This window comes from Phyllostomus hastatus, unplaced genomic scaffold (genome assembly GCF_019186645.2).
Source record: "Phyllostomus hastatus isolate PE091 unplaced genomic scaffold, TTU_PhHast_1.1 phas_scaffold_93, whole genome shotgun sequence".
In the NCBI taxonomy this organism is placed as follows: domain Eukaryota; kingdom Metazoa; phylum Chordata; class Mammalia; order Chiroptera; family Phyllostomidae; genus Phyllostomus; species Phyllostomus hastatus.
The window spans coordinates 21,988,787-22,013,172 of NW_025334042.1; the positions used below are offsets into that span (position 1 = coordinate 21,988,787).

Consider the following 24,386-nt stretch of genomic DNA (forward strand, 5'->3'; position numbering starts at 1 on the left):
AAATGCACCAAACAGAACACTTAGGATCTGTGTATTTAATTGTATGTTAAGCACAAATCAATAAAAAAATTTTTTTCAAAGCAAAGGTGAGAAAGTTGGTGAGAGCAAACATCATGACATCCTTTAGGCTCTGATAATAACTGTCATCAGTCATTTGAAAAAGTCAAGCTACCCCTTATGCTCAAGAACCCACAACGACATCACCTGTGCTGTCAAATCTGTATCCTGGTCCTGATTTCCTCCATACAAAGCCTCCTCCAAGAACTCCCACTTCTCACCCTACCAACCTGATCTGCTCACTACCCCACACGGATAATTCGCTCTTTCCTCTCTGAGTCTCCTTGTGTCCTCACCCTGCCTGTATCCTACTCAAATTTTTTCTCTGCCCTTGAAATCCCCCTTTAAATTAAGGAGCTTCTTCCCAGAGGAACTCTTGATTAATCCTAGCCAGTCTGTACACCCTATGTTCCCTCAGCTTTTATGTTCCTTTATTTGACCAATAACATGATGCTCTAAGTGTCCAACATTTTGGCGACTCTAGGCCACACATTAAATACACAAACACTAATGAAAACTGATGAGCGGTAAAAAAGGTTTAAAGTAAATTTACAATTTTGTTTTGGGCCACACTGATAACCATCCTGAGCCCCATGCAGCTGGCAGGGAGTAAGTTGGACAACCCTGCAATACATCCCACAACAGAAGCAATTTAAGTAAAATGTACGGAGACTGGCTAGGGATCCCTTTGTATTTCCTTGCAGAACGCAGTTCAGAACCTTCATTCCCCAGCCAGTCAGTACAATGAAGATTCTGAAGATTATGGTATCCAGATGGAGGACAAACAGATGTTTATCCAAGGACCACTGAGAATAGGATTGATGGGAGCTCTGAGGCCCTCAAGGGCCTAGGTGGGTTGTTTGCTTTTCTCTTTTAAGCATGCGGCTAGTTAGTTCAACAGGGGAGAAACTCACCCTCACTGAGACAGCAAGTGGCTGAGAACACGGTTTTATGCTTTTTCTGCTCAGGTTTCCCTCCTCCTAAACCAGTGAGGAACCGAGCCAGCATTTCTCTGGAGAGGAATGGAGTCCGTTCCCAGCGCCCAGGTCTCCATATTACTGGGAGGACCCCATCCCGAAGGAAGAAAAGGGAGGCGGGAGCATTTAAGGCCAAGGAGGCATTCAAGACTCTTCCCATAGATTTACTCCTAACACGTATGCAGGAAGGCAAATTACAAACACCGACGCTCACAACCACAAAGACACGTGCACGGCCAACCTCACAGAAGCAGACGCACGTGCCTGTGGGGTCGAGCGCACCTACTTAAGTTTTCTGTGCTATATATGCCTCCAATTTCATCCCCGCTCGGCCTGGACTGAGGTCCTGTAGCCTGGCTCGGGGGAGGTTTACCAGGCCGGACCCAGCCCAGCCTGGGTAGAGAGTTTCTCCGTAGAGGGGAGGGGCACCCCTTCCCTCCGGAGCGGAAGCGGCGCGCGCCGGCGGGGCAGACTTAGCTCTCGTCCTGGGAACATCTGGAGGAGCTGGGAGGGGCGTGCATCCAGAGTGAACGTGGATTGGCTGCGCGGGAAAAGGGAGGCGGGACCCGAGCGAGGGGCGGAGCTCCCTGGCCCCTTTAAAGCCTTGACATCAAGAGGCGGCCCCAACACCCCCCTTTTCTGCCCCTCGCCCCTGATCCTCGGCCATGGACCCGGCGGATCCAGCCTGCCCTGGCCCAGCTCAACACCTGATTTCGGTGAGTTGTAGCCTACTTGGGATTTAAAGGGAGGCGAGTGGTGGGGTCTGTAAGCCTCGGGCTGGGAGTGAGGGTTGTAAAGGGTAAGGCTGTCGTGTAAGCCTTGGTTCGGAAGGGGCGGCGCGGCTACCAGCCAGGACCTCGCTGCCTGCCCCTCCCCGCCGCGCTCTCCCTCGGGGGTCCGGCTGGGACTCTGTCCACCCCTACCCCACCCCCTCCTGCCCCCCGCGCCATCCTCGCGCACACTCCGTGGCCCCGGAAGGGAAACTTTCGGGAGAGGGGATGTTCCGGGGGCCGGTCTCCCTCCCTCTTTGAATGCACTGACCTTGCCCCAGCTGCACACTCCACCCCACCCGCATCCCACCGTCCGGGTGCCGCTTAGCGGTGCCGGGCTGTTGCGGTAGGGGAGGCTCTTCCCTAAGCGCAGGCGCGGAGCAGAGCCCCGGGCTCCTCTTCGCACTTAGTAGTTCCCGTGGCCTGGGGTGGTAGGGCGTGAGGGAGGTGGGGAGAGGCAGAGAGATCTGGGCCTGCAGGAACGACCCATCGGGGTTTTGAGGGTCTGCGGTTAGGAGGAGGGCAGCTCAGTGGGCTGAACACTAAAGAGAGGCTGAGGGAGGAAGAAGGGCTGGGAAGGGAATGGGTCCAGGGCAGCGCCTGGAGAAAAGACTCTGGGTCCTGGCTGCGGTGCCAGAAGAATGCCGAGAATTTATCTGTGCCCGACACTCCCCTGGCCTAGCCCGACTAGGAAAGCGGCTGTCGAACCCCAGCTGCCATCTCCTTATCCTGGGCCCAAGGTGGGATACAGCCCTGGCACTGCCCTAAGGGTACAGAGGGCTCTCACCTCCCACAGGCCTGGTTTTCCAGGTGTGGCAGTGCTATACACCCAGCCTGCCCAGCTCTCCTTTTTAAATGCTCTCTTTCCTGAGGAGCCAGGGTTCTTAAATGATGAATTCCCTGGCTGTAAAGGCAACTCCTCTTATTCCCTCTCTACTCTTCTCTGTCTCCAACAGGTCTTCCTGTCTCTAAGCACAATTGTCCGCCAGAGATAGTGGTTGGAAGCAGATACCTGGGACAGGGATGGTCCTGAGGGGCAGTAAAGAGGGGGCCAATGTCTAACCATTCTATGGTCAGTACTTTTGAGGGTAATGGACCTAGCCCAGTTACCTTGTTGCAGACCCTCTCTTGAAAGACATTATGCCAGCTAACTCTGAGACTCCTTGTCTGGCAAGAAGGGAGACAAAATTCACTTCCCAAATTGGCCCCTTGTCTCTCTTAGAACAACCTGGGTTATTGTACTTCCTACCTCAGAGGAATACAAGTATTCCTGTCTGAGGAAATTCACACATACTTCAACTCTGATTTTGTTGTTGTTGTTGTTGTTTGTTTTTTTAAAGATTTTATTTCTTTATTTTGAGAGAGAGGAAAGGGAAGGAGAAAGAGATTGAGAGAAACATCAGTGTGCAGTAGAAACATTAATCAGTTGCTTCTCGCACACCCCGCCACCCAGGCATGTGCCCTGACTAGGAATCAACTGGTGACGCAGTTCACCAGCTGGCTCCTAGTCCACTGAGCCACACCAGGCAGGGCCCAACTTCATTTTCAAAATCTGTGGTCTGTGTGAGGTGGCGTGGGCCCCCCATCATCTTTTCTCCCACTCAGGCCTTTGGGAGAGAGTAAGAACCTACAGAGGCAGGTGGCCTTGGCTGCAGGGAAGAAGGCTCTTCACAAGAGGCAGGTGAATCAACATGCATGAGGACCAAGCTGTTGTCACTGTGCACTGAGTTAGAAGCTCTGGTCCCTGAGCTTCCTAGCTTGCTGTGTGGCCTTGGCCAAGACAGTTTGCCTCTCTGGGCCAGTTTACCCCATCTGTAAAATTCACCAGTCGGATTAGAGAGCTCTGTCATTTCCTTCCACTTTTGATACTGTGCAGTTCCACTGATGAGGGAGAAAGGTCCTCTGGCAGGGTGACTCAATTTGGAGAAGTAGGTGTTGGGTGATGTGGTTCAGTTACTTGAGATTAGAACCTTGGGTGGAAGGGAGTAGACTCTCTTATCCTGCCTAAGAGTAGCCCTTGTCCTGCTCACCCATGGTGCCTTGGGCTGTGAACTCTTGCAGCCTAGGGTTTGGCCCACCCATGAAGGCCTCTGGTGAGACATCCTGGCCTCATGGGCCTGTCTTTGAGTTGGGCCTGTGGGGAGGGGTTGAGAAAGGAGGCAGCCGAAGGCCAGCAAGGTAAGCAGATTCCCAGGAAACAGTTTGCACCTCAGCTGTTGGGACTTGTTTTAGGATCAGGGCCAGAGAACACAGCACACTCATCTGCCTTCTTATGGGAAGAAGACAAGGAGGGCCCACTGTTGGTGCCCATTCCAGTTCTTGCCCTACTCACCTCACCTCTGCACTCACACCCCGGCTCCCAGTCAAGGAGCTAAGGAATCTTCTCTGCTGCCCTCGCCCAACCCAGCCAGCCTTCCAGTCCCTGACATGCTAGCCCAGCAGCTGCAGAGACAGGCTGCCCCTACCCCACCTTTCTCAGCCTCCTTCCCTCAGGGATTAGGGCTTTCTCAGGAGTCAGGCTCCCCAGGTTGGGACTTGCTCTGTAGCCCAAGAGCCAAAGGCCTCCACGTCCTCCTTGTTTGTTTTCATCCTTGGTCTCCCAGGTGCTGAGTGGGATGTCGAAGGAGAGGTAGTAGTTAGAGAGGCCCTGGGATTGGTTGGATTTGGGACCCGTTCTCCTGCATTGCTCTTCCCTCCGGTAGCCCCCGTGGGCCCTGCTGCCCATGGGAGTGAAGCTGCAGCAGGGGTATTTATGTTACATCCCAAGGAAATCTTACTGCTAGGAGGCCCTGGAAGGGAGAATGGACGCTCCCAGGGAGGTCAGTTTCCCAGCAAGTGGGTAATGGTGGAGTCCCTGTCAGAGTGAAGGATGCAGCTGTTGCTAGGCAGAAGCTGCTGTTCCCTCTTGGGGTGTGGCTGATGCTGGCCAGCCAGAGACCTCTTTAAAAGCAGGAGGAGAAAGGACCCTTGTTTGGTAGCTGAAGTGGGGTCCCAGGCCCCATCAGCCCTGGGTCACCAGAACTGTATCTCTGAGAACAAACACTGCTTCCTGCCCCGGCTTCCTCTGGCTCCTCCCCCAATTCACCACCACTGTCTGCTGTGACAGTCCTCACCCGAACTTGGCAGGCTCCTCCAGCTGCACTAATGGACTGATTGGATTTTCTACACTCAGAGTTTGGGGTTTCTGATTGAACATGCAAATTTATGTAGATCAATCTGGGATTTGCCACCACATCAAAACAACATAGAATCATAGGCTGGAAGGAATCCTAGAGACAGGCTAGTCCAACGCCCTCGTGTTTAAAATGGGGAAACTGGAGTCCAGAGGGGAAAGTGATTCATACAGTGGTGAGTGTCAGGCAGGGCTCCTGACTCGGGTCAAGTGTTTTCCAGAGCCATTCTGCCTTAGTTTTCGTGCAGGAGGAGGCCCAGCTGAATTTAAAGCAGAGAGGGCAGTTCTTGAACCTGAGATTATGGAAAGCTGGGCCCTAGGAGGGGCACAGTATTATTTCTGGAACCTCCCCTAGGGGCTCTGGTCAGCTGTCTAGTATGTACAAGTAAAACAACTCCAGATCCCTTCTAACAACATCCTTAATGCTGTTCCCCAGGCCCTGCCCTGGAAAGTCAGAGGACAAGGTCATTGGTTGCTGCCTGGCTTGGCCCTTACGGTTTTCCTGGAGCTGAGACCGCATCTGTCCCCAGCATCTCTCCCAGGACCAGGCACAGACAGGCTGTGGATAGATCTGCATAGGCAATGCCTTTACCCTTACGTGCTCATTTCAGTCTCTGTAGCTTCCCTCTGTGACCACCATGGGAAAAGGTCTTTGGTGTTTTATGACTCTTTGCCCGCCCTCCCCTACCCTCTTGGAGGGCACAGGCCAGCTGGGCCTCCTCTGCAGTTTTCTGCAGCATGATCAGCCCAAACAGGCCTTGCTGTAGGAAGGATCTCATTATTCTGAGATCAGTGCCAAAGATGGAAGGGGGCTGTGGGGATGGGCTCAGGTTCCCAAGAAGCAGTCTCTCTACTTCTTGATGGGTTCTGGTTCTTGATCTGATCCACCCGTCCAGCTGCAGGATGCCCCCCAGTCCTACTATATTAAGCCTGTGGCATAGGTGGTTTGGAGGGCTAAGCCCTCTCTCACCCTATGGTGTCTGCTCGCATTGCAGATGGCAGAGATGCTCCAAGCAGCTGTCGGCCTGCTTTGCAGAACTTTGGGAGAGTGGGGTGCATGGGCTCAAGATCAGAGGCTCTGGCTCCCAGCCAGGGCCACCACCAAGCCCTGCTGCAGCTTGGGGTTGGGGCGGGGGTGGCTTGAGACACACATTTGGGGTCTTCCCTCACCTCCCCAAACCCAGATCTGGCTGACTCTGGAAGGAGTACCCTCATCTTCAGTATGCTCTCAAAACACAACAGCTGAGGGGCTGGCACCTTCGTTTCTTCTCCGCCCAAGGGCCCTGATACTTGCAGCCTCAGCTCTGTGTGAGGGGAAATCCTTCTCCTTGGGCCTCAGTTTCCCAGGCTGTGCTGATGGATTAATAACACATCATCGCTGGGGTGTGGCACCTGCTCGATAATTACCGTTTTCCCAGCTCTGGGAGTTCCACAGATGAAAGAGGCCCGAGAAAGCCAGGCTGTTATTAAGGTGAATTATCATTGCTGTTATTACTGATTTCTAAAAATCCACCAGCCTCTGAGAAGAGCCTAGTCAGGCACAGCTCTCTAAACCTTATATTTGGTCCTTTAGCTCTGGCAGTTCTTCAGTCCTCAAGAAGGTTGGGTTTTTTGGTTTTTGTTTTGAATGTATAGATATTTTTAAAGGAGAGACTACCCTATTCTGCAGCTCATACTTTGCCTGCAAGGCTTGGGTGGTAGGTGCTGCTGGGGGCATGGGTCTGCCATTCTCAGTTGTCCCTCCCTAAAGGCGCTCTGGGTAGGGGAATAATGAGGCTTTTCCTAAACAGGACTGTGAGAGTCCCTGAAACTCCTGGGGTGTGGCCCTGGGGTTCTCAGGAGCTGTAGTTCCCAGGGGCTATTCATTTGACCCATGGCTAGCTTGAGTAGGGGCTGTAATTGGCCTTTTTGTGTGAGGATCTGTTGAGACACCCCCAGAACCTGCTGCAACAGCCCCAGGCCTATTCAAGAGTCACTTTACCCAACTTTACCCCCACCTGCCCCAAACTCTCACCTTGCCCAACCTCCCACTGTGCCCCTGACCTTGGCCAGACCCTATTAACCCCCTTCCTAAGAATGTAGAATGAACTTCTTTTTTTTTTTTTTAAGCAGGGTAGGGGGGTTGGGTAGGGAGGAAGACGGAGAGAAACATCAATGTGTGGTTGCCTCTCACGTGGCCCCCACTGAACCTGGCCCGCAACCCAGGCATGTGCCCTGACTGGGAATTGAACTTGCAACCTTTTGTTTCACAGCCCGTGGTCAATCCACTAAGCTACACAGCCAGGGCTAGAATGAACTCTTATCAGATCAGAAGTGGCCCTGATCAACTTGTGAATAGTTTGGTGCCACACCACAGTCTGGTGTGGGAGGGCCTCTCTTCTAGCCCAAGGAGATATTTCTGGGAAGAAAGGGAGTGGAGACAGGGGCATCCCTTGGCCAGAGCCCCCCACTCACCTGGCCAGACCTTCTTACCCCCTCCCATTCCAGGGGCCTGGTTCCTGCTCTCTAAGAGGGGAGGAGAATAGATGGCCCCCACCGGGAGGGCTGTAGAAATCACCTGCTCACATGGTTATTCCTTCTAACATTTTTTTAAAGTTTGTTATTATTTAACTACATTTTTTTTTACCTAGTGCAGAAATCAGAACGAGACAACAAGCCATACCCTGAGAAATCTTGCTGCCGCCTCCCCTCCCTTCTCCCTCCATAGATAATCACTTACCTCTCCCTCAAGAGTTTCTTTACACAAAAACAAATACAAATATGTATTCTTTTTTTCTTTTTATCCAAAGGATAGCATATAGTGTATACTGTCTTCTTCTGTCGCCTTACCTGTTGGCAATAGATGAGCGTGCATAGATTTCTCCTGGCACCTCTGACAGTTTCTGACCTTTATCACTCACCCGGTGGTCCCCAGTTGACCCCAGGCCACGAGCAGTGTTTTTTCATCTTCGTACACTGAATTTCATTCAGATGCAGGGGTTAAGCCAAAAGCATCCTGAGGAATTCTTGAGCAGTGGTCAGCACATGCATTCAGTCAGCACTTAACTACGTGCTGGGTGCCATGCTGGGCTCTGGAGGTAAAATGTTCATCAACAAAGGCCCACATTAATCAAATAATTAAACAGTTACAGAATTATAGCCGTGATGAAGGCTGCGAAGAAAGGACGTACACTTTAAGAGTGAGGAATCAAACCCGGCCCCCCTGGTGTGGGGGTTGGGGTCGGGGCGAAGCAGGGCAGGAGCCGGGACCCAGAACTGCAGATAGGGTGCCATGTGACTTGGCACGCGGGGGATTCTCGGCTTCAGTGGCTTCTCTTCTCCCGCCTCCCCTGGTCTGTGCCCTTGAGTTTTATTGTGTCCAAGATGTGAAACCCCCTTCTCCACCAGATGGTGTTGATAATGCGTCCTCCCCACCCCTGCCCCAGCTTTCTCTTTCCCCAGCCATGGGCCTTCCTTTCCACTGTAGGCTGAGGGGAAGTTGGGGGCTGTTTGCTTCTTACTTCCTCTGTAGACGGCACCTCACTTCCTGTCCTGGGAGCTAGGAGAAGGTTAAAGCTCTTGGCTTTGCAGTCCCTTCCTCTCCAGGAGGAAGGTGACATCAAAGCCAACGACTGCTCCCCAAAGACCCTGCTGAGCTCCTCACTCCCACCCCTACCCCACACAAGGAGACCTGCCTTTGCAGCTGCAGTTCTTTTCCAGACGTGATCTCATCCTTTTCTTCTGTGCCCTGCAGGGAGAGAGGAATCAGAACTCACCCCGTTTTACAGATACAAACACTGAGTCCTAGAGGGTTCCCAGGCTTTGCCTAGGGTCATGCGCATGGCTGCGCCTGGACTGGAACCAGGAAGCCGGTTCCCATTTGTGGACACAAACAAGAGGAGAGCCCAGTGGAGGCTTCTGGGCAAACTAGAGCTACTTTCTCCTCCTAGAGCAGAGCTGGTGGCACGGGAGGTCATTTCTGGGCTCCGCCCAAATGATGCCCACGAGTCAACCCTGAGCCGCCTGGGCACAGGAGGCTGTTGGCTGGCCGCAGCCTGTTTCCTTTGAAAAAACAGGCCAGGATATGAAGCTTGAGGGAGCGAGCACGCGGGGCTAAGCATGGGGGTTGGGGGACATGCGCCCAGCTCCCCTGGGCCTGCTAGTACCACCTGAGAGCCAGCGGGCTATGCGGCCTCCCAGACCCTTTTTCTCTTGGATCTGAGAGCAGATAGCTGATGTTCCAGTAGTCAGCTCTGCTGCTGCCTCCAGGAGCCTCTCTGCTTCTGGTCCTCCTGTGGGACCCAGTTTATGTCTCTGGTTACACCCGGGATGTTGCAAAGATGCTGATGGTCCTATTCAGTCAGGGGATAGGAGAGAAGTTTCCTGGGCCAGGGGACCAGGAAACACTCTCCTTCAGATGCCCTTTGGTCCGGCTGCACTGAGTCATTCTGCTTCCATATACATCCAGAGGTTTCTGCCTCCTGTTTCTGTTTATGCCCTTTCTTCTGACTGGATGGTCCCCTTCCCTTTTCCTTGTACATAAGTCCTACCCACATCTATAAAGGCTCAGTTTACTTGATGGCTCAATTTCTGAAAAACTCTTAAAGCTTCCGCTTAATATTTCTCTCCTGATTTTTAAAGTTCTCCAAGACTTACCACGTGGAACTTCTTTCACAGTCCAGCTATTTACCCTGCCTGGCTTATGTTCCCTGCTGACTGCAAGCTCCAAGGAGTCTAAGAGCTGACCCATCTCTGAACTGCACCCTAGTACCCAGCATATGCCTCATACCGAGTGATCTGTCTGGAAATATCTCAAGATTGAATAAATTAGCCTCATTTGCCAGAGGGAGTCACTGAGGTCTGGGAATGGGTTGAGAGCTTGGAAAAGGTCATATTAATGTCAAGGACAAATCTGAAAATGTCCCTCCTACTTACTTTTCAGTATGGTCTGTCACTGGGCCCTCAAAGCCATTTGGGTAGGAGACAGTTGAGGGTCTTTTGGGGAACCTGATGAGCCCATTGTACATTCCCACCTGTCTTTTCTTTCTGGTCTTTTTCTGTCTGGAATGAAACAGATCCCTAGGTTCAGGGCCTCACTGATGGGAGCGGTGTGCCGGCAGAGAGTGTGGAGGGAGAACAGAGATACAGTCAGGATCCCTCCTCAGGGGGCCCCCTTCTGACAGCGCGGCAAGTCCCCTCTTCCTCTCAGGGAGCACTAGAGAACAGGCGCACTGCAGTCTGAAATACTGATCTGCAGGAGGCACTCTAAGAAGAAAGATGGATGTGGTCTGTGTCAGTCCAGGTTAGCTTTTCAGCTTGCCAAACCAGGGCAGGGCTGCCCAAGTCGTTCTGAGGGCTTTGGTCTGTCACCAGCACAGTAGGAGGTCATGGGAAGATTTGAAGAGGGAGGGACACAATCAGATTTATAGCTTTAGAAAGAAGATTGCTCTGGTAGAGCCCCAGTAAAGTGATTGTGGCCCTGGCCGTGTAGCTTAGTTCATTAGAGCGTTGTCCCCATATGCTAAGGCTGCAGGTTCGATCCCCAGTCAGGGCACACACAAGAATCAACCAATGAATGCATCAATAAGTGGAACAACAATCAGTGTTTCTCTCTCTCTTTCACTCTGTCCCTCCCTTTCTCTAAAAATAAATTTAAAAAGAAGCGATTGTGGCAGGGGAAATACAAGATAAGTCTGGAACAGCTTACGGTGCTGGAAAGTGAGCAAATGGTAAAAAATAACTTTTTCGAAATGGAGATTGGGGAAGTGTTGAAGGGAGGATGTAGGAGCTAACCTGAAAGAATCTTCATCAGCCAAAGCTGAATTGAAGCAATGAAGTAAGTGATAATCCTATTGACTCTTAATCCGAAGATTAAAATTAATGTCCATGACTCACACTAGTATAAATATGTAATTAAGTAAATAAATGGGAGTGAAGGGGCAGCTCTTCCTTACAGAAAATTTCCAGTTAGTAAATGTGCAAGGAAGGAGGGAAATGGAAAATTGTCATTAGAACACTGGGGCAAATGTTACAAGTAAGGTCCACTGAAAATTTAAGCAGAGATGGCTATTTGCATGGTCACATAATATTGCTCCCTGAATATGTATCAATTCTAAAGGAAAAAATAGTAACTTCACGGTGGAGAAACCCCCAGTAGACATTCCTAACTAAGTGATCAAGGTTAATGTCACGCATAAGCCCTGATATAACGCACTGAGGAGGGCATATCACCTCCATGGTATTCTTTTCAAACATTCATAACCTCAGTCTAATTGGACAAAACGTCAGACAAACCCAAATTAGGGAACATTCTCCAAAATAAAGTCTGTGGTTTCATTTTTAAAAATTGTTCTGCTAAAGAAAGATGTAGAAGAGTGAGAACATGCTGCCGTATCTGTTTAAAAAATATAAAATATGTGCATGCACAATAATAACACACAGGGAAATAGAGGTGGAAGGTAGGCTGGGGGCGGGGGGAAAGGACTGCAGTAGACAAGGGGAAAGTCATCCAGAAAGTGAAAAGACAACCTGCAGAATGGAGAACGTATTTGCAAACTATATATCAGATAAGGGACTTATATTGAGAATATAGAATGTATTCTTACAAGTCCATAATAAAAAGACACAATCCAATTTTAAAATGAGCAAAGGATCTAAATAGACCTTTCTCCAGGAGGGATATACAAATGGCCAATCGGCACATGAAAAGATGCTCCACATCAGGGAAGTGGGAATCAAAACCAAGACGAGACACAGCTTCACACTTACTGCAACAGCAAATCAGGAAATCAGACAATAACAAGAGGTGAGGATGTGGAGAAACTGGAGCTCTCGTGTACTGTTGGTGGGACTGGAAAATGGTGTATCTATTTGGAATATAGTTGGACAATTCCTCAAAAAGTTTAATCTAAAGTTGCCATATGACCCAGCAGCTCCACTCCTAGGTACGTTCTCAAGAGAAGTGAAAAACATCCACACAAAACCGTGTGTGTGAATGCTCAAGGCCGCATTATCGATAACAGCCAAAAAGTGGAAATGACCCAACGGACAAACCAACCGTGGATAGTCATACGATGGGGTATCATTTGACCATAAAAAGGAATGAAGTGAAAGAAGCCAGTTACAAAAGACCACTTATGATTCCATCCATATGGACTGTCCAGAATAGGGAACTATAGAGACAGAAAGTAGATGAGTGGTTGCCTGCGGCTGGGGCAGAGGACACTGACTAGAAGGCAGTGAAAATGTTCTGAAATCTACTGGTCGTGATCGCATGTACCTATGGATATACTACAAACCCCTGAACTGTTCACTTTAAATGGTTTAGTTGTATGAGATGTGGACTGTGTCTCGAAGCTATAAAAAAAAAGAAAAATCCAAGAAGCCGTGGCCACCAGAGGTGCTTGTGCTCGAGAAGCACTGGGGGCTGAAACCACCACTCGAGCATCGCGGCAGTCACTGCTGGAGCTGGACCAGGCTGAGGAAGAGTGAGAGAGGAGGATGGGCATTTCTGTTGTCTTTTGTCTTTGTTTTTGAGAAGTTTGGCTGTGAGAGACAGAAGAGGGCTGAGTCTGGAGAAATGTCAGGGGGAATTATAAGATGAAAAACACCTGAGAGGTTTTAAAGGTAGATGGGAAAGTTCCCTCCAAGACACAGGTGGCAAACACAAGGCCCACGGGCCCAATCCGGCCTTCCACCTTGTTTTATCCAACCCAGCACCTTGTTTCTACCTGGCGGCAGCACTAAGCTCTCACTTAACTGTTAAGGAGTAGTTACATTTATACAGCCCTAAAATTACATTCAGCCCTTTGAAGGCAGCCTCGAGGGTGATGCAGCCCCCGGTGGAAATGAGCCTGACAGCCCTGCTCCAGGAGGTGGTTACTGAAGACACACACATGGGCAGGGTCTGGGGCGGGAAGGACCGCTTGCCTGGGAAGAGGGCAGCCCGTCTGCCGTAACAGGAGGCGATGCGGAGATTTCGATGCCACTGGGAGGCTGGTGGCAGGGGACTTGGCTGGTTTTCCCTCTGCTGGCTTTCATCGCAAAGGATGGATGCACCAAAGGGAAACAAGAGGGGGTAAGCCAGAGGTCTGAGGAGAGTGGAGAGGTGGTAAGCCAGGAGCTGGTGAGGCAGTCACGTCAGAGTGTAAGAGGGCATCTCTAACAGGAAGCCTTGGTAAGAGTGCCCGGCGGGACTGGCCATCTGGCTGAGACCGCTTTCCTTGGGTGAGGAAAAGGGAGAGATAGTGTGACTAAAAGCCTGGGGACAGGAGTGCATGTCAGTTCCTGTCCCCTCCTACCCCAGCCTCTAGAGCCTGGAAAGAAGTGTGGACTTGGAATGCTAAAGCGAAGAAGAATCTTCTAGACTCCAGAGATCATCTACAGCTACACCGTGCGGCACAGTTGTGCACAGCAACCGCCAACTGCATGTGGCCATCGGATTTAAAATTCAACTCCTCTGTTTTACATGTGATAAATGGCTACGACACTGAATAGCACAGAATAAATGTTTTTGTCATCACAGAAAGTTCTACTGGACCACACTGTTCTAGAAAAGTGATTCTCCAGCTGTTTGACCTGAGGGCCCTTCCCCCCAGCAGTTTTCAGCCTTTTCACCCCACTGCACACAGAAGCTGATGACTGAAACTCTGTGCACACCAGAAACTACATTGCTGCTTATCTAACAAGAAAATAGGTGTGCGTTTGATTCCTTCACACCTGCCAGCTGTCATTGTGTGGGCTGTCGTCATTTTCTATTTGACAATCTAGGGGGAAAGGTCGGTGCCCCGGACTTAAATAGTCAGGTGTTGCATGTTGTAAAAATCCCTGCAGCACACCAGTTAGAAATCGCTGTTCTATACTGTTAAAAATGAACGTATTTTATGAAAAATAATTATATATTTTCCAAAACAAAAACATTAGTAAAAAGAATGGCATTGTTCTTCATTTTTGCAAATCATATCTGACTTAATAGAAGGCAGCTGGGTTCTCAGTACCTATTCTTTATTCAATCTTTTGTGATATCACATAGCCTCTGGAAAATGCTACCACGTACTTCTATGAGAGAGTAAAAAAGGCAAGTAATGTCTTAGTTGTGTCGTGAAAAAGTTTTGACGCTGCAGATTCCTGGAAAGGGCTTCAGAGTCCCTGGACCCACCGCACTTCGAGAACCACTGTTCTGGGAGAACCCCTGTGTGGCCTGAAGGAGCTTGTCCCTGGGGGACTGTGTGATTTGCCTAAAGTCACACAGCAAGTAAATTGCAGTGTTGGGACCAGACTGATTCTTCTGCCTCCTGGTCTTAGGCTTTTTCCAGTGCCCTTGGCTGGGCTGGCGGTGGGCCCCCTGGGCTTCAGGCTTCTTGGCTGCAGTGCCCCTGGCATGTGGCCCTATAAATAAACCCATTGTGTCCATGTGGAGCCCCTTCCTCTCCCCACCCCTAGCAGCTGCTCTTCTGTTGTTGGCCTGTGCTCTGGACAGGGAACATGAGGGTCCCGGGGAGGAGGTCAGCCTTTGGGCCCCCAGCATGGCTGCCCTCCCTCATGCCCTGCCTGGAAGGGCAGGTGACCGGTCCCACCGTCAGTGCAAAGAACCCACATCATAGTGTGGAGGTTTTTGGAGTGGCTGTGAAGAGGAAATTAGAGAAGGGATTCTGGGGGCCCCTGCCCCATGGACAAATGCCCCTCAGAAAGGCTATTGTATCTTAGGACCAGTTGTCAGGAGGAGGGAAGGAAATTCTGGTCTTCTTTCCCTGATTGGGGAGGAGACCCGTTAGAATTCTTAGGGTTAAAAGACGCTTTGGGCTAGAGATGCAGGTGGCCGCTGCCGGGCCTTTGTCCTTATATTCCTCCCCACACCCCAAGGCAGCCCGGGGCTGACCTGGCTGGGGAGGGGTGTTTGCTGTGGGTGTAGAAGTTGCTGTTTACAAGTGGACTCTTGGGTGTGACGGGGATTCCAGAAAGCAGCTGAGGGGTGGGGGGAGCAGAGGGGGAAACCGTTGGTATTATGGATGATTCTGTTATTAAAAGGAGCTTCTCCGTCTCTGCCTTCCTGCAGCTGCCCACCCCTCCCCCACCTCCTGTCCCTGGCTTCTGTCCCTAGAGGACTCTGGGGGGAACAGCTGGTGAGTGAGGGGCTCACCAGGGCCCCGAGGCCTTGGCGAAGGGCCCGGCTTAGGGAGCATGGAGGACAGGCTTGCTGCAGCTTCTCTGGCCCCTTCCTCCCGGGCCTGGACTTGGGTTCAGCCTGTGCCCTGCTGGGGAGGGAGTGGGAGCTGCAGACCTGACTCCTTTGATCTGGCTGTCTGAAGGGCCAAGATGGATCTCTCTCTTGAAGCCCTGGAAGCCCCTGTCCCCACCTGGCTTTAAAGGGGCAGTGGCTGCCCTGGCTGGTGTGGCTCAGTGGATTGAGTGCCAGCCTGCAAACCAAAGGGTTGCAGGTTTGATTGCTGGTCAGGGCACATGCCTGGGTCGTGGGCCAGGTCCCCAGTTCAGGATTGGTTGTGCAACTGATTGCTATTTCTATTGCATATCGATGTTTCTCTCCCTTTCTTTTTCCTCCCTCCCCGTCTTCTGAAAATAAATAAAAAGGAGCAGGGGGTAGTAGGGTCATGCCTGACTAGGCTGAAGAGATAGTGGTCACCCAGATTCACTCTGCAATTGGGCTCACCCAGCCACGTCCCCAGGCCAGGGATGATCCACCCTCACCCAGCACAAGCAGCTGTTCCCCCATTCTTGTCCCTGGCTGTCTGCAAACTGCTCTCATCCCCCACGGACTGCCCAGAGAGGCGCTTTTCCTCTCCCTCCCTCCTCTCAGCACTGAGGTCACCTCCCTCTGAATCAGGCCTTTGTGGGAGGCAGGACTGCCCATTGGTTGGCAGTTCTGGCGGGAGAAGCCACCAGTTCAAGTTAGAGCTTCCACCCCCTACAGCTTCATCTCTACCCGCCCGGCTGGCCTCATGTGTTCCAGACCCAACATCCAACATCCAGGGTGTGTCTGGGACCACTGGAGGAATGTTTGAAACCAGGCCCATCCTGAACACCCAGGCCGGGGGTTTCCCTGGCCGCAGGTCAGAGTGAACACGAGCTGTGAGTAGTTGTGGGCCTGGGAGACGGCGGGGAGGGTGCTCGGGCCTGGGGCGAGGGGCCCCCAGTGCCACTCAGCAGGGACAGCCACTGGGGAATTAACCTGGGTTGGGATTTTTTCTCATGAGATTTAAGGTTAAAAAACCCAGACTCTGAAGGGCCTAATTAGGCTGATTGGGAGCCGGAGGTGGTAGTATCTCTCTGGATCTTAATATTTCCCAGAGGAGTATAAAGATACAGGAAGTTTTCCTAACACCATAGAAATCTGGAACTCAAATTCTGGTCTGACTCATAGGGTGAGCCCCTCCCCACCACCAAGTTCAAATGCAGGCCTCTTCCCTGTGACTCCTAACAACCCTGGCCAAAAGTTTCCTGCCCTCTCCGTGTGGCCCTGCAAACGCAGAGAAGGACACTCGTTCTGAGTTGGCCAGACCACCTTGGCCAACAGCAGCCAACATCTCCCCAAAGTGAGGGTGAGTCACAGCCTGCCTGCGGCCGACATTTTCGAAGCCGCTCCTGGTGCCAGCCGGGGGGACAGAGACGCATGTGGCAGAGCCGCTGCTCTCGGGTGGCTTGTCGCTTGGAGGCTGTCTCCCAGGTCACAGTGGGACTCAGGCCTCCCTGCCCTGGGACCCCCAGGGGGTCAGACCAGAGCGTGGCATGGTTGGCTCTGCGGGGTGCGTTGGGTCCCCACACTCCTTGACACACAAAACCACATGTACATAACCCATAGCCAGTCCTCACATTTGGGGCCTCGAGTCTGTTCTGGCTGTTCACGTGTGTGTGTGTGTGTGTGTGTGTGTGTGTGTGTGTGTGTTGGCTGTGTGGATAGGGTGCTTTATCCTCCAGAGTGATACATGCTAAGGTGGACCGGGCTCGGGCCGATGACCCCTCATGTACAGAATGAAGAAAGTGGGCCTCTGAGAGGTCCGGCTGGCCTGTCATGGGAAGGGAGATGGGGAGGACGCGCATGGGCGTTTCAGCCGGGGGTGTGTTCAGTCCTGTGCTCCTTCCCGTGTGGAATGCAGGGAGATAAGGCAGCTCTCAAGATGGTCACTTCTCGGCAGGGGATGCCTGCCAGGCTCGGAGGGTCTTCCCACTGGACGTCCGACCTCCCGAGCCCAAGCAGGAGCCCCAGGGCCTGGATCCGACCCTGATGGTCTGCTGCTGTGTTTTCTCCGTCCCCCACTGGTGCCGCTCCACCTCCCCTCCTTCAGGAGCTTGGTCCAGGGGCTGGGAGGAGTAGCCAGCTGGGCCTGTACCGGTTTCCTCCTGCTCTTCCACAGGCCCCTCGCTGCTCCAGTCCCCGGGTGCCCTCTGTAGGGCCCTGGTGCGGCCCTAGTTTCTCGGGCTGACTGGGGGAGACGTGTTCAGGGGCCAGGGTGTCTCCCCCTAGTACAACCGTTGCTCGGGGCAGGGGCCGCCTAAGAGCCTAAGGCTGAACCCTGTATTTATGTTTTTAGGAAAAGTTATTCTCCTAAACCACCTCCACCCTTAGTTGGCTTTTTGTTGTGTGAAGGACGCAAGACTTGGGTGTCCACAGCTTCAGCTTTATGCCTCCCTGGCCCCCGACACTGCCCTGCCCGGCCCACCCCTGTCCTTCGCCTGCCTAACTTTATCCGTCACGCCCTCGGCACTGCCTGTCCCGACCCGCCTGTTCCCTGGGAGTGTCTACAGGGGAAGTAAATGGGGGGATTGAGGGGAAGCTAGTGATCAGTGGGGGCAGGCGGCTCCTAGAGCAGGGGCACGGCCAGCGGGACCCAGTGGGTGCTGGTGCAGAGATGAGTGTTGCGGGGTGGGCGGAACTGGTCCAGTGGTGGAGGTAACCCAAGGCCTTTTTTTCTTAAAGATTGTACTTATTTATTCTTAGAGAGGGGAAGGGAGGGAGAAAGAGAGGGAGAGAAACGTCAACGTATGAGAGACTCGGTTGCCTCTTGCACGTCCCCACCTGGAAAACCTGGCCCACAACCCAGGCCTGTGCCCTGACTGGGACTCGAACCAGCGACCTTTCAGTTTGCTCAGTCCACTGAGCCGCACCAGCCAGGGCCTTGTTTTGGTTCTAACCCCTATTTGTATCTGTGGGAAGGAGGATATGTCCTGAATTTTTTTCTTTTTTTTTTTTTTTTCATTTTTCCCAGGCCTGTCCATTTCTAAATATATCAAACATGATAATGCCATAAGCAAATGACATTATACTAAATACATCTTTGTGATGCTAAAATAACAAAGGACTTTAATAGTAGTAGTATGTTAACAATAAATATTACATGGTTTTTCCCTTTTCTTTCGTTTCCAGGAGCGCCCCCGCCCCGCACCGCGGCGCGCACACTCACCCCCTCACTGAGGGAGGCACGTTCTCCCGTTCGCGGGTGCCCCACTTTCTAGGGCGTCAGGCAGAGATCAGCAGGGGCTGGGTCGGCAGGAAGAGGGTTGGAGAGGAAGAGCCCCCCAAGGACAGGGCGGGATGGGCAGCACCCTCAGATCTTCAGGTGCCCCTAAGTGGGCACCCCAGGGTGAAGAGCCTGGGACTCAGGGTCCGCCTGCCTGTGAGCAGACCAGGAGTGGGGGTGTAGCCTCAGCCTCCACCGCAGGACTTCGCGCGGCACCTGCATCAGGATGTGATAACATGAAAACCCGCATTTGCTGAGTTCACGCGTGACACTCTTGATGTTACCTCGTGTCATCTTCCACAACCCTTTCTGCAGAATAGTCTTTGTTTTGTCAATCTCCACCTGATGATATGCTTATTGATTTGAGGGAGAGGGAGAGAGAGAAGAAGAAACATTGCTGTAAGAGAGAAACATCGATCGGTTCCTCCCACACATGCCCTGACCAGGGACTGAACCCGAAACCTTTTGGTGTACAGGATGTTGCTGAACCACCAGCCAGGGCTCTGCATAATATTTTTATCCCCATTATATAGGTGAGGAAACACATCTTGTAGAGTCAGGATTCTAACCCAGATCTGTTTAGCTGTGATGTCCCAGGAGCCCCGGGGTCTACACAGAGCTCACTGAGTATAAGGAGCTTCCAGTAAAACCTGTGTCCAGAGCGGCCACGTCAGGAGTGGGCAAGGTCCAGGCCAGTCCAGTGTGCTCTGTGAACCGGCCATGCGAGTTGGGCCTCATCTTTTGCCTCTGGAGCCTGCTTCCTCCCCAGGCTGGTGCTCCCCTGACAGGGTAGGTAGGAGACTCAAACGGGATAGTGCATGAGAAAGTACCGAGACACGGGGTACACTCAGGGAGTGCAAGGGTAACCCTCTGTTCCTTGGTTTCCTCATCTTGAACGCAGGTGTCCATAGTAGCATCTGACTCCCTTTGTGGTGGTGAGGCTTGAAGAAGACTTAGGTTGCAAAAGAGCTGTCAGGCACCACATACTACTATTCGTTTCTGCCTGGTATCTGAGTGATCCCTGGCTGAAAGCTGGGACCTTTGCACTGGCTCTTCCTGTACCCAGAATGGTTTTTCCATCCTGGGATTTCATCTGGACTTCATTCAGGTCTCTACTTAACTGTCACCTCCCAGTGCCTTTGCAGGACCCCACATGTGTTCCTTGGTTTATCTGTGTATTATCCGCCTCCCCCAGTAGAATGGAAGTGTCATGAAGGCAGGGCTTTCGCTGGCCTGTGCATCCCAGTGGCCCAGCAGCTGGCACACAGCAGTAGCTCAGTCCTTGCTTGTGGAATGCACGGCTAACCTCTCCCTCTGTTCCTCCACAGGCAAGGTGACCATTCTGGCTGTTCGAGTGAGTGTGCCAGCCTGGCCGAGGGGGCAGACACAGGTGAGGGGCTCTGGGGCCTGTGTGGGCGGGGGGTGGGGGCTGGAGGAGGGAGGCTGGGGGTGGGAGAGGCGCCCCTGTGCCCCACCGGGGAGCGGGGAGGCGAGAGCGTTCAGATGCCTGTGGTGAGCTGCTGAGGTACTCTCTTCCTTGGTCCAAAAGTGCTAAGCGCCTTTTGTGGGAGCTTCGCTGGGGCAGGGAGGCGAGTAGTCGGTTGTGGATCAGGGCCTCCACCCTTTTACATTAGGAAGGGTTTCCCATCTACTGGAAATTTCCACAGTAATTTGCGGACGAAGGAAATGAGCACTTTCCTCTGGCAGAGAAATTGAAACTCTAATGGAAGATGAGGCCCAGTCAGGACAGCCAGTATCCTCGGCCACAGTGTGGTGGGGTGGGGGTCACACCCACACTCAGGTCAGACACCTGGCTGAGTTGTGTTCAGTCGGTGACAGACACACCAGGTGTCACACCAGAAAGTGTCAGCCTGGGCAGTGAAGTGCATACCGCATCCCTGCCCCCATGACATCGACAGTCTGGGGCAGAGTTGGAGAGCCCGACTGGGCTTGGATTGGGGGACCTGAGGAAGGAGGAGGAGCTGGTCACATGGAAAGTGGGGTAAAGGGTCAAGACGCCCACAGAGGACGCACGGGCTCCAGGAGGCACGCAGGCCACCTCCCACTGTCCCCAGGAGGGTACAGTGTGCCATCGGGCACCAGTCTCAACGGAGAATTCAGGTTTCTCAGCTCCTGGCCAGTGTCTGTGTGACCTGTGGTAGGGCAAGTGCAGTTACAGGGGTTTATAAGACAATGGTTTTTGTTCTTAAGATGAGAGTGTCTTTGTCCCACGATCAGGAGAGACTCAGCCTGACCCTGAGCTGTTACAATGTCCACAGCACATCGGCCACACTGAGCTAAACTCCGAGAATACTGACGAGTCTCGTCTGTGTCCTCCTCCCCCGCTCACCTCCTCCCTGGGCCCTGGAGTAGCCCGCCTGGCCTTCTCTCACTTGTTCCCAGGGCCTGATGTCGGAGGCCATGGACCCGCCGGCTGGGAGTCCCGAAGACCCGAGGCCAGGAGACTGTGCCGGCGGCAGCATGGAGCCGGGCGCCTGCCAGGAGCTCCTGCACCGACTGCGGGAGCTGGAGGTGGGACGCAGGCAGGGTGGGGGCGTCGGGCCTGCCCTTTCCTCTGCGTGTGCTGGGGGAGTTTCGGGTGGGCTGCACCTTCCTCTCTGCCCCGTTTGCCAGGCTGCAGCAGAGACGGACATTTCTCAGCAGAGCTCCTCTGAGAAGCCCCCTCCTCACTGTCAGCTCTTTGGGCCAGGTGCCAGCTCAGGGACAAGAGGCGTGCGCGGGGCAGGGCTGTCCTGACCCCTAAATGTCTCCCTTCTTACCCCTCTTCTCCCCCACTGTCATGCCTCTACTGGCTCTAGGAGAGGGGTGATCACAGAGGCCACAGGAAGAAGAGTTTAGGCGACCTGGCACTCGGGAGTCGAGGGACAAGGACACAGATTCTTAAACTAAGGCCCTTTGTCACATTCTTAAGATCCTGCCCTCCTCCCGCCAGCCTCCTCTGCCCTCTCCTCAGGGAAATAAGGGTCACTCTTGGCACCTGCCACCTTGGGTCCTCTTGCTGCTGTGTCTCCCTAGCCTCGCCAGCCTCACTGACTGAGGCTGAGGTTCACAGAAAGCCAGGCACCGCAGCTCTGCCTTCGTAATGCCCTTGGCGGAATCCCGCCTCCCATGGCAGAATCCCATCAGAACCGAGAGCTGGGTGGGGGTGTAGTTTGTAGGCTCCTCTCCTCCCCTTCCCTCCCCCAAAGGAATTTGCCCGGAGGGAAGAATGATCCCACGGCCTCCTTTCTGCCCTCTCCCTCCATCTTGCAGGCTGAGAACTCGGCACTGGCCCAGGCCAACGAAAACCAGCGGGAGACCTATGAGCGCTGCCTGGACGAGGTCTGTGGGGTCTGCAGGGGGGCTGGCTCCGAGGAGGGTTGGGGGAGCACAGCTCGCCTCCTCCACACAGAGGCTGTGTCAGCTGACAGCTCTGCCATGGGGCTTTCTGTCCGCAGGTTGCCAACCATGTGGTACAGGCACTGCTGAACCAAAAGGTAAGTGGCCACGGGAGACATTTTCACCCCCAAGCCCAGCCTCCCTGGGAGAGACCCTGGCTACCACAGGGGAGGGCCCCCCTGGGGACCCCTAAGCCTGCTCAGCTAAGCGTCTGATCGGGGCTGTTGACCCAACGACACTCCCCACCGCCTGCCTCTCCCACCTGGAGGCAGCGGTGAGATAGGTGAGGCCAGATCCCTGGGTGAGGGCGCCTTTGATTTGAGCGGAACCCTTCCCTTCCCCGGGCTCCGGCTGGTTTCTCCAGGTTGTCACGGTGCTGGAAGCAGTGTTGATGTTGTGAGCACAAGGTGGCACCAAAATGTTTACTCAAGTGCCGTGGGCAACCTCTTGGCTTACAGTCCACTCCGACCCCTCGGTCTTCCCCTGCTTTGTATGCACCCTTCTCTGATGTGTGGTTTCTAAGAGGCAGGGGGTCGGCTCCAAGAATTGGGAAAGGTACCAGTCAGTGGGAGTGGATTTACCTCCCTCCGGGGGTGGTTGACTTGAGAGAATTTACCGTCCCCGGGAGATTGGATAGCTACAGACTTTGGTGGCTCAGCTCCCTCCCAGGAGGTTGCGGGGAGGGCTTGCTGGGGAGGAGTACTCGCTGCTCTGGTTAAGGGGCTGCACTCTAACGCTCCACCCCTCCCGCCTTGTCTCCTTTTCCCTCGCCACCTCCTGGCCGCGGCAGGACCTTCGGGAGGAGTGCATCAAGCTGAAGAAGAGGGTGTTCGACCTGGAACGGCAGAACCAGATGCTTAGCGCCCTGTTTCAGCAGAAACTCCAGCTCACGACAGGCTCCCTCCCTCAGGTGTGTGGGGCCGTGCTCCCTCTCTCCTCACACCACAGTTCCGGCCCCCCAGCCCCAGCGTCATCACCACCCTCCTCCTCCCCTGACACCCACAGAACTGGCTGCCAGCCACACCCCTCCCAGGGAAGGCCTGCCCAGCCCGGGAGATCCGAGCCTTAGGTGAGGGGAGATCCCTGAGTCCCCTGCAGCCGGGCTGTCCCCGCCTCACAGATGCTCGCATGCCCGCTGGAGGGGATCCCTCCTTGTTGACAGAGAAGGTTCTTGCTCGCTCTCACCCTGTGTGGGGGAGAAGGGTGGAGACTGAAAATGCACTAATTATTTCACACTCCCAGGGGGCCCCCTTGGCCACTGTGTTGCATCTTCTCCGCCAGGGGCAAGGGTGGGGCTGGGTGGAAGGCACCCAGGGCTCCGTGTCACAGAGAGGTCAGGAAGGCACATGACCGGGTAGCTCTGCGTGTGCACATTGCATACAGGGTGTGAGGAGAGTAGGTTTACCATTGTGAGTACCCAAAACCCAGTTTATTCTTGTGCTGTTATTGATTAATAATGACACTTTTCCCATACAAACAACTGTAAACCTGGTTTTGTCTCACCCTGTGTGCTTACCCTCTGACTCGGGTGTGGCCACAGACCCTGGTGCCCGCCTCTAGTCCTGCCTGGCACCAGCCTCACCCGGGAGGAGCAGCGGCCTCCTGGCAGTGAACCGTGGGCTCAGTTAAGATGTCACGTGGGGTCACTGTGCCAGGAAGCCTCAAGGATGGGGTGAGACACGAGGTGCGGGCATCAGGAGCAGCTCCTGGTACCTGAGGTGAGCAGCAGGTTCTGAAGTCAGCCAGTGCACCCCCACCCCACCTCTGACCTTGACAAGAAGAGAAAAAGTACTTTCTGTGTGTGCGTCTGTCTGTCTGTTTGATACAAACCAGGCCGCTCTTGGTTCCTAGACCCTGAGCAGGAAGCCCTCAGCTCCCTGGGAAGCCTGGCCCTTGGCAGAGGAAGGCTGCCATCACCGTGGCCTTTCCGGAGCCCCGGTCTACCCTGCTGTGCCACGCAGGGGTGGGGGGGCGGGGAGCAGCAGCAGGGCCTGTGCGGCCCCCAGCCCCATGTCTCGTCCTGCAGCAGGGCTCACCCAGACTGGCCGGTCTTGCCCCGTCCATGGCCCTTTTCAGTAACTGGCGATAAAAGAGGCGTAGATCACCCTTAAATCATTTCATTTCTTTTTTACTGAAATGAATTCTGGGACTTGAATTTGGGTTTTTTAAATGAGTTTTCTGGTTTGGGGCAGTAGATTTATCTTCCCCAGAGGTAACATGATGTAATGGCAAAAACATGAGCCTTTGCCTCAGATAAACTTGGGTTGGATCCCTAACTTAGCTAATTCTTAGCTGTGTGACCTTGGGTAAATTATATGATCTTACAAACCATGGTTTCTCCTTGTAGGTGGGGATACGGCTGCCTGTATTGCAGGATTAAATGAGATAATATGTAGAGCTTGGCCTATAGTGGATAGTCAACATTCGGCAGCTATTTATCATTATTAATGTTATTCCCAAGCTGTGCTTTGCTAGAATGAAAGCTCCATTGATAAAATGCTAATTAGGCTCTTACTGTGAGTCGTGCCTTTGCCAACACACACGGAACTGGACAGGGCTG

At 53.3% G+C, this 24,386-nt stretch overlaps 1 protein-coding gene across 2 annotated transcripts in view; it reads left to right on the plus strand.

Annotated features, from left to right (window-relative positions):
• The first annotated feature begins 1,620 nt into the window (after window positions 1-1,620).
• NCKAP5L (NCK associated protein 5 like) overlaps window positions 1,621-24,386 on the plus strand; it is a 31,172-nt gene continuing 8,406 nt past the window's right edge. The window contains exons 1-6 of one of the 2 annotated variants that reach the window (XM_045829829.1): window positions 1,621-1,750; window positions 19,756-19,817; window positions 20,801-20,959; window positions 21,701-21,769; window positions 21,886-21,924; window positions 22,617-22,736. In XM_045829829.1, coding sequence (XP_045685785.1) covers window positions 20,837-20,959; window positions 21,701-21,769; window positions 21,886-21,924; window positions 22,617-22,736 — 351 coding nt within the window. In that variant the 5' untranslated portion in view covers window positions 1,621-1,750; window positions 19,756-19,817; window positions 20,801-20,836. The remainder of the gene's footprint in view (window positions 1,751-19,755; window positions 19,818-20,800; window positions 20,960-21,700; window positions 21,770-21,885; window positions 21,925-22,616; window positions 22,737-24,386) is intronic. The other variant, XM_045829828.1, reaches the window with a different exon arrangement.